Raw genomic sequence first — 10006 nt, forward strand, 5'->3', positions numbered from 1 at the left:
TGTCCTTTATTTTAAATATGATTAAAAATTATGATTATATAAGTTTGATTGGTTGTAGAAAAAATATTAATATGTATAAATGAAAATAACATATTTTATTGAAAAAATATTTATAAAATAATGTAATAAAAAATTTTATAAATAATAATTACTTTTTAAACCCTATTTTATAACAATTTTCAAACTTTTGTTACTAATTATTTTTGTAAAAATAATTTCCAAAGCCATATTTTTACATCATTTTCATAATTAAGCTGAAAAAAAATTGCGGACTTAATTATAATCTTGATGCCACCCTCAAACCATTGCATAAAATAAGATGATTGAAAAATAAAGGAATTTCCCTCTACCTTCCCCTCTCTCCCTCAACGTTGGTTGGAGGGAGAGGGAGAGAATCAATTCAAGTGGATTAGAGTGTGAATCTTGTCATGTTCACTTTAAGGGGATTAAAGATGAAAGTGAGTGAATTTAGAGTAAATTTTGTTGAAGTTTGTAAGTGATTTGATGGATGTGATAGAATAAAAATTATATTTAAATCAAGAAAAAATAAGATTACCAAATTGTCCTTTATTTTAAAGATGATTAAAAATTATCATTATATAAGTTTGATTTGTTGTAGAAAAAATATTAATATGTATAAATGAAAGTAACATATGTTAATAAAAAAATATTTATAAAATAACATAATAAAAAAAAATTTAATTAATAATTACTTTTTAAATCTTATTTTTTAACAATTTTCAAATTTTCGTTATACATTATTTTTGTAAAGATAATTTCAAAAGCCATATTTTTACAAATTTTTCGTAATTAAGTTGAAAAGTAAATTGCGGACATAATTGTAATCTTTATATCACCCTCAAACCATTGCATAACATAAATGATTGAAAAATATAGGAATTTTCAATTTCCTTCCCCTCTCTCGCTCAACGTTGATTGGAGGGAGAGGGAGAGGATGAATTCAAGTAGATTAGAGTGTGAAGCTTGTCTTGTTCACTTTAAGGTGATTAAAGGTGGAAGTGAGTGGATTTAGAGTAAAGTTTGTTGGAGTTTGTGAGTGATTTGATGGATGTCATAGATTAAAAATTATATTTAAATCAAGAAAAAACAAGATTGTCATTTACTAGTCCTTCTACCCGTGCAACGCACAGGTTTTTTTTATATGTAATAATTGTGGTAATAGCAATGGGGTTTTGGATATTTAATAATCTATATGATGAGAATCTAATGTTTTAAAAAGATGTTGAAGTGTATCAATAGAATAGATCAATTTAGAATGTAATTAAAGTGGTATGTGAAGTTAATATTTGATTTCATTGAATATTACTGTAAACCACAAACAACAAAAATATGACTAATAAACTACTTTATTAATATAAGAATAAAAAAAGAAAAAAATTACATACCTAGAATGTATCCTTTGGTATTGAAGTTCATAAATTTGTTTTGTACAGAATTTCCTTTTGTACACAATGACTTCTTTGTTCAACTTTTCTTTACCATGATTTTCCTACATAGCAGAAAATAACATAAATCAATTGATATATATTTATAACAGTTTTGAAATGAAAAAAAAAAATAGAAATGACATACCTATAATTGATTTCTTTTCAAAGAGTTTCAAAAATTTCTTTGTACACAACGTTTTTAGTTGTGTTTGTTTTCAATCCTCTTTTGGTTTTGACTCTAGAAATAGCAACATATAGTTGGCCATGTGTGAATACAGGTTGTGGAAGATAAAGGTCGACTCTAGAAAGTGTTTGTCCTTGACTTTTGTTAATCGTCATTGCAAAGCATAAAGATATCGGAAACTGCCTTCTTTGAAATTTGAAAGGCAAACCTGAATCAGATGGCACTAAATCCATTCTTGGTATAAAAATCCTGTCACCAATGTTTTTTCCAGTAATTACAGTTGCACATATTACATTCTTGCCTAAATGGTTGACTTGCAATCTTGTGCCATTACATAGACCTTTCGCTTGATCAATGTTTCTCAAGAGCATAATTGGAACACCTGTTTTCAACTTCAGTTTTTGATTTGGTATCCCTGAACATTTGATATCATTTAAAAATTCAGATGTAAACCATTCAGATTGCACTTCATCTTGTTCATCAGATTGGCAAGGTGTATCTGAACTTAAACAAGTCACCTCTTCACCACCAATTAAAGACAACATGAAATCATTTACTTGCTCTACAGAATCATTTGGTGGGCACAAAATTGCTCCATCATCAAAATAATTAGGATTCAACATGTTAACCACAAATTGAGGATAAAGAAATTCAACCAATGCCAATAAAGGTAAATCTGTGTTTGTAATCAAGATCTGTTCTGGAATTTCAACCATGCACTCACCATTCTCATTTAGATCCATTTTCCCGTCTCCAATCTTCAATATCCAATCAGCAAATTCTTGAATATCATTGGCTGTTTCAGTATTTGATGTAGTACTTAATCTCATGTTCTTGGATAACTTTAGCACTTTACAACAATTCCATAACTCTGAATAGTTGATTGATGATTTTATGATATCAAACCTAGATCCTTTTTTGATAACTGGTAGAATTTGTCTAAAGTCACCTCCCAAGACAACTGCTTTGCCACCAAATGGTTTGTCTTTATTGGCATCATCAACATTTCGCATAATATCTCTTAGTGTTCCTCTATTTCCAGCAGACATAGTTTTTGTAATTCAGCAGTCTGAATTTGAAGACCTGCAATAAGTAAATAATACAATTAAAATATATATGTATAGCAAATTAAAAAAAAAATATGAAATACCTGGTAAGTTCATCTCCTTCCTTTTTTGGTACAAAATTCCATCACATAAGATACTCCAAGTAGAATTCCAAACTATATCTGGTTTAGAAATTGTATTCATCGACAACAAAGTAACAAATAATCTTCTAAGTTGATACCCAGAAGCAAATTCACTTGCTTCTTTGATTGCATCAATATATTCTTTGTCGTCAGCCAGCAAATAATGTTTCATAATACTTTCTATCAATTGTCTTAATGCTTTGATAATCAATACAACCTTTTTGAATGGTCAGTAATATCCTCAAATAATAAAGTTCTCCAGAACCAGGAGGAATATAAGTAAGTCTACCAATGTTGTAGCCTTTCTTCCTTGGTTTCCATTATTTTTCTTTGGAAAACCACACAAATTTGCTTGGAAATTCTGAATAAGTCAATTGTTTTCCTTCCTCATAAACTTTATTAGCCTCAAACCAAGCTAGAAACATTGTGTTAGCATTTTCGTATCTGTTGAAGACCACATTAATATCATCATCATCTTTAAACAAAGCTGATTGTTGGCCAGGAAGATGAAAGGTCAATCTCTGAACAGGAGGCCATCTGTGGTGGATGTCAAAAGCAAATATTCTCCAAGCAGCTTCACATGGTGATAGATACCTACAATCATAATACCTTTTGATCTCATCAATAATGGTTGATTTTTCAGACTATGCAGAGTTGTTGCTTATTTTAAGAGTAGCTCTGTCGGGACCTTTGTTCACATATTTGAACAAATATTTTATTGAATTGGTCTTGTTGCAATACTCTGTATTGACGTGTGCTTGATACCTCATTAGAAGTGGTGGATTGTAAAGAACAACACTTCTATTGTCCAGCTTAATTCCATTCTTCTCAACAAATCTACCATTATCAAGTCTTCTATAGCATGGATATCCTTCTTCATCAATTGAAGTCGAAGATGTGAATTTTTTTGGATAAAATTTAGAACATCTTCCTTCCTTCATGCAAGGTGAATTATGTCTTGCAGGTCCGCATGGTCCATGAATCATGTAACTTGAGACAACTTTTTCCAATTTGGGGTACAAATCAGCATTTGGCAATTCAGCTGATATTACTTTACCAATATCAGTTGAATTCTTCAACTTGCTTTCTCCATCCAACCATAAAAGTATTTGTGCATGAGGTAAACCTCTTTTTTGGAATTCTACTGTGTGCATTCCTGCATATATAAATAAAAAATAAATATACTTTTCAGAATCTAATTTAATATAAATTTATATAATGTATATTACTTCATATATAACATACCTGCAGTGTTTTTTCCAAAGAAGTCCTTTTTCTTAAAATCTGTCATCATTTCATTCAGCTTCATCTTGAACACTCTACATACAATATCAGGTCTATCCGAAGCTGCTAAGCCTTTTGCTAAGACAAATTCTTTTATTTCACTCCAATTCACATTGCATGTTATAGTAATGAACAAATTTGGATATCCAAATTTTTTACAAATTGCCATAGCATCTTGACAATTGTTGAACATGTATCTGGTACCACCAGTGAAAGAAGCAGGCAAGACAATACGTCTTCCAATTAAAGAAGGATTTGTCTCTCCTCTATTAACAACTTCTTGTAATCCATTAAGAATATCATAGCGAATTAACTTTTGATTCGCTCTGATGAATGACAACCTTTGGGCTTCAACCATTGTATAGCAATCGACCAGAAACTGTTGGAACAATCTACATGCATTCACAATATTTCCTACTTCTACAGCTCTTTGTTGTATTCTAAAGGCAATAAATTCTCGCAAAGAAATTCTAACTCTTACCCTGGATTTTGTTTTTGAATGAGATTCTCTTATTGGGATATCCTCTTGATAACCATCTTCTCCATATGGAAACATGAGAGGATATTGCAGTGGAATGAAAGCTGTGTGAGTTTCGTGCAGTTTGGTTAATTCACCAGAACATTTTTTGACCACTATATCTCTGCCTACATCCATATTGCCAAAATCACCAACTATAAGTGCAGTTATTTCATCACATGAAGGTGTATTGTAGACTCTAGGGTCTTTGTTTCTGCCTCTAAATAGTCTTAGCGTGAAATCTGATTCCATATGTTCCAGTGACAAATCTCTTACTCTTCTAAAAGATTTCGCAAGAACATTGTGATTGCCAATCATTTGAATCAAATCAGCAACCAATGATTCATCTATAACAGATTCCTTGGTGTTTGAACTAAAAAATAATAAAGAGAATACATGTCAGCACATGTATTTAAATATTTCATATAATGGAATTATTTAATATATTCACTGACCTGAAATGCTTGACTCTGTTAGTCATTTCATTTTCGGTATCATATATGTACAGTTGTGCAAACTTTGGCTTTGATCCATGCTCTGGCAATAAACTGCCAATACGGTGATAGTTCTGTCCATTCAGAATAAATTGTGGTGGAGCAGAACCATTGTTCATTGAATTATCAATCTTACCACCAATTGAAGTAAATGAAAACATGCTATTGTATACTCTTATGTTTTGTAGAAATGATTTGCTTCTCTGATCTTCACCATTTAACAAACCTTCAAGAAGATTAGGTGGTCTTTTTAATAGTGGAATTTGGACTTTTCCCTTTTGACAACACAATGAGAATTCAACTCCCTTTGAGGTGTTACATTTTTCTGCTCTTTCTTCATACCAAAGTTGAGCTTTACAGTATTGGCATTCCAAGCAAGGTTCTCCAATATTGAGCAGTTCTGAACATCATGACAAAACATTAGCATGAAAATGCGTATATTTTAATCTGCAGTTATATACAATTGTGTTGGACATTATGTACCTTGTAACTCTCCTTTGCAATACAATTCGTTTGTAGTTGTAGTACTTGTAGTATGTTCTTCAATATTAGTAAGATGAAAACTAATTAATGATTTCAAAGGAATTTATATTAACATCAATAAGTTTAATATCTGAATTACCATCATCTTTTATCGTTGCTGAATCATCATTTGTTGTGTCTGAATAATTATGTTGTCTTGTTGTTTCATCATCAAGATTGAATCTGTTTTGAAGTGATTATATGACTTGAAAAGGATATTTGACAACTTTATTCTTAGAAACAGAATGCGACTCATTTACAACCTCTGATCTCCCACCTATGAAAAACAACAGAAAACAATTGTCCTACCTGCATTGGCATTGTGAGTATGAATCCAAATGTACTTACCTGCACTAGAATTGTAATTATTTTGTCCATAATTTCTCTGACTGTTATTGTTAAAAGCTGGAGTCATTTAAAAACATTGATATAAATTTTAAAATTGTCATTTAAATAGGTATATAAGAAATTAAGAATAATGTAGAAATATACCGAAAGGACTATGGTAAGTTAAAGTAGAAGTTGCAGATTGTGAAGTGATTTGTTGTTCAACTAAAGTACTTGAAAAACTTGAGAATTTGTTGACAGTTACTGCATTGAAACGAAGGTTAGTTTAAAGTGCTACGGAATTAATATTATTCATAAACAATGTTAAAATTAAGTATTGGAAGAACTTCAGAACTGACCAATTTGTCTGTGAAATATTGAATTCATATTGTGAAGGTTGTTGTTGTTGTCAACATCTGGAAAAGGATTATTGTAGAAGCATTGTTATTAAAGAAATAAACAAAAAGACTTCATTGATTAATTTAACAACAATCTGTAAAGATATAACTTAGAAAAAAAAACTTACTAATATCCAACTGTTGTAATGGATTCCTGTCTATATTTTTCTGAAATGATCTTTGAGATACAGTTGGTTTATCTATGATTAAAACAACAAAGATGTTTGAGTATGCATCTGTGTTATGAAGTTACAATCCAAAACATACAGTTACAAATATATATATAAAAAGAAATCCTGAGATTTGTTTACTTTGAGAAGAATGGTTTGCAAATTTAGTTTTCTTTCTTACATTCTCTTCTTTGTCATCTGCAACATAAAAAAACATACAAACATACAAATGCATCATTTTTAAATAAATTATTGATGAAGAATTGGAAAACATAAATGGTTTAAGTAAGATGTTAATGACTTACATGAATGTTGATGACTTCTTGCATTGAACCTTTGTTGTAGCACCAGTTTCCTTCTGACCCTTACATTTTTACAATCGTTATGCTCCATTACAGTACAGAAATGTTATGGAATAGTTTCAAAGGTTACAATGGAAGAAGCAAAAATAAAGGTAAGTTGACTCAATGGATGGAAAAGTGTTTACTGTTTTATTACTATATTGGTGAATGTCTTTGTTAAACTTTTTTGTCTAGCTTGTACCTCTAATCACAATTGTGGAAACAGAAATATATGTAATTATAATAGGAAGCAGTTGTTTCAGAAGACAAACATTAAAAATAGAAAGAGCATGCAGTGCTGAGTGTTAATATATCAGAATCATTCATATATATAGCACTTATTTCAGAGTTGATTTGTTCTTGCAACTAACAAAACATTTGCTTTTTATGTAGGTACAATCAGACGTCTTTTTTATGCAGTACTATATATAGTAAAACAAAGAGGACTTTTTCATAGGAAGTATCTGCAATTTTAACCTCATTATGTGTCAAAATGATAACATACAGTGAGTGTATGCACATACTAAAGCAACATACATCCATACATATGATTATAGAACAGATAACTTTTCATTATTCGTCCAACTATATATCTTTCAATTACATCATATATATTTTATTTGAATTATAAAACAAAATAATTTTATTTATGAATATCATACCATAACATGTATCACTTTTCATCTTTCAGAGGAATTCAGAGAAGCTTCAAAGAGATTTCATTGATAAGAAGGTAGAACTATACATATGCATTGCTGAAAATAAAAAAACTTCTAGGTTGAAAACTACATAAGTGGCAGAAATAAAAACAAAACTATTTATACTAACTGTAAATTAAAAATTACAATATGTTAGCACTTTGACATTCTGATTGCTTTTCATGTGGTCCACTTCAAACACCAAGTCAATAGTTTGATGAAATCCATGAGCAGTACAAAATTCCTTCCAGCCACTTCCAATTTTGCTAGACTTCTTAGGATGATTTCTCAACAGTAGTTTGCACTTCACTATTTTACGCGGTCCATAAAGAAAAATGTATTTAAATCTTCCTTGAAGAAGATAATTGCCAAAATCAGCTGGCAAATCCTAAAACATACATAAAGTATTAATGAAATTAGTATATGGATTAAATTTTTAAACTAATTTCGAAACATAAATCAAAATATGAAAGAAACATCCATTTAGTAAAAAATATGAAATGAATCTCACCAGATGGCTAGCATTGCATTGATTTGGATTCAGAAATATGAAGAAATGCAACTTCGGTCCATTGAAAAGGGGTTGATCTGCCTCAATTCTTTTAAGAAAACGTGCAATAGACAAAGGTTTGCATTTACTGGGAAAAATAGTGATGTGGAAGCAAGAATCACCCACATATCCAAAATAAATAGTGTGAAAATCGTGAAGTTCATATATGTGCCTTAATTCAGTCCATCCTCCAATTAGCATTGGTTTTTGTAAATTCTTGTTATAAGTAACCACATGTCTATTGCCTTCTTCATCTCTTAAAGTCCATTGACTCTCAAGATCGTCATCATAAAGAATGGCGAATGCACGATCCACAAAACCAACAACCTCGAAAGACAGAATTTTTTAAAGAAAAAAATGGATTAGTTAAGGTTAAAATTTGGATATTGTAAAAGAGAAGAAGAAATCCGTCACAGAAATAGAAAGAGTAGAAGAAATCTTGTAAAAGAAAATATGTCTGAAAAATTTGACAATGAGCTTACCTCGTCCTGAAGGTGAATAATAGAGAACTGGTACCTACTCATTCTATTAATAACGTCATCTTCATTGAAGTTGTTTTTCATTTGCTTCGACTTTGAGAGAGATAGTAGAGTAAAAGTTGGAAGAATGTAGAATATGATTGAACTGATCTTGAAGTTTAATCTTCATGGTAGAATGGAGATGAATATTTATTTATAGAAGACAAATGACACATGAAAAGATGAGACGATTACAAATAGATTCTTCAACAGTAATGTAATTATTATTGCATTGGAAAATGGGAAGACGATAATAACAGAATAAAACATTAAAAAGATATAACGTTATTAAAGATATATTAAATTATTCTATTATGCAACACAATATAATAATATAATATATGTAATATATACCAATAACAAATTTCCAAAAATGAACTTCTGTAATATATAATATTATACGTAAAAATATAATATTTCATTCGTACTTATTGTATAAAAATATCTCAATTATATCATACAAAGTTTAATAAGTTAGTAATTAACAGAAGATAAGTCAAAAAAAATAGTCAATCAAAATTGTATATGGCATCCAATTCTGTTGTGACAACTTAAAATCTGTCAACAGATAATTCCTTTGCCATATTTATCTTATTTATGAAAAGTAAATATTATGAAAAATAGACATTTATAAATTATGTTATGAGAAAAAATAGATATATCTTATTTATGAGTCACACAAGTTTAAAGAAAAAATCTTTTTCATAAAAGATATGTTATTTACGACTTTCATTACATCATGCTACAAAATGAAATCAATTTTAGTAAGTTTTGATGTAGCTGGTAGTCATATTTGTTGACAAAAATTGAAAAATGTCAACAATATCTTGTGCACCGGCGTATGAAATAATTTAAAATCTAAATAATGTAACTCAAAAGCGCATAATATTGTTATCATGAAATTGAACATAGAAGTTGTAGTTCATATGAAATTAAAGATGAAATTTAACATAGAAGTTGTAGTTCAGATGAATTTAAAGACAAAACGATGTGTAGACATATTACATTCCCAAAATGAAAGGCATAAAAAAAATTGTCTTCAAATAGAATAACTAAAAGTGGATCTCAAATCACTGATTTTTCCTTCTTAATATTTCTTTTTAAAAGCTTCAATGGAACATTGTCTTCTTCAATGGATTCAAGTGATGCAGTCTTCTTTCCAGATTCTCTCTTATGTGAATTGTTAGCATCATCGTTGGTTGGATTATCTTGGATTAGTTCAGGTGATTGTGATCCACACTCAATTGTTTCTTTGGTAAATCGGACTAATAAATCCTACAGTATTAAAAGTAAATTTATTAAAAGTAAATCCACATTCAAAATTGATAACATTATTAAAAGTATTAAAAAAATAATTCATGTCAAA

General features: G+C 29.6%; 2 protein-coding genes across 2 annotated transcripts; both read right to left on the bottom strand.

Annotated features, from left to right (window-relative positions):
- Positions 1-1496: 1496 nt before the first annotated feature.
- Positions 1497-2681, bottom strand: LOC146885623 (uncharacterized). Its single transcript, XM_085675014.1, has 2 exons — positions 1841-2681; positions 1497-1510 (listed from the first exon to the last, which is right to left on the bottom strand). Exons 1-2 carry the CDS (start codon positions 2679-2681, stop codon positions 1497-1499), a joined length of 855 nt encoding a protein of 284 aa, XP_085531140.1.
- A 12-nt stretch (positions 2682-2693) lies between these two features.
- LOC146885624 (uncharacterized) lies at positions 2694-5277 on the bottom strand. Its single transcript, XM_085675015.1, has 5 exons — positions 5078-5277; positions 4067-4995; positions 3587-3977; positions 3233-3415; positions 2694-2715 (listed from the first exon to the last, which is right to left on the bottom strand). The coding sequence occupies exons 1-5, from the start codon at positions 5275-5277 to the stop codon at positions 2694-2696; spliced, it is 1725 nt and encodes a 574-aa protein (XP_085531141.1).
- Between the last annotated feature and the right edge of the window lie 4729 nt (positions 5278-10006).

The sequence above is a fragment of the Vigna unguiculata genome, chromosome 6 (genome assembly GCF_037176805.1).
Source record: "Vigna unguiculata cultivar grain cowpea cultivar isolate G323 ecotype 2 chromosome 6, ASM3717680v1, whole genome shotgun sequence".
In the NCBI taxonomy this organism is placed as follows: domain Eukaryota; kingdom Viridiplantae; phylum Streptophyta; class Magnoliopsida; order Fabales; family Fabaceae; genus Vigna; species Vigna unguiculata.

Excerpts from the sequence above, each read along its gene's own strand:
- LOC146885623 (XM_085675014.1), bottom strand. The coding sequence starts at position 2,681 with ATGTCTGCTGGAAATAGAGGAACACTAAGAGATATTATGCGAAATGTT.
- LOC146885624 (XM_085675015.1), bottom strand. The coding sequence starts at position 5,277 with ATGTTTTCATTTACTTCAATTGGTGGTAAGATTGATAATTCAATGAAC. Across the intron at positions 3,978-4,066 it reads CTTTGGAAAAAACACTGCAG|GAATGCACACAGTAGAATTC; the intron begins GTATGTTATATA and ends TTATATATGCAG. Across the intron at positions 3,416-3,586 it reads AATCCACCACTTCTAATGAG|GTATCTATCACCATGTGAAG; the intron begins GTATCAAGCACA and ends TTATGATTGTAG.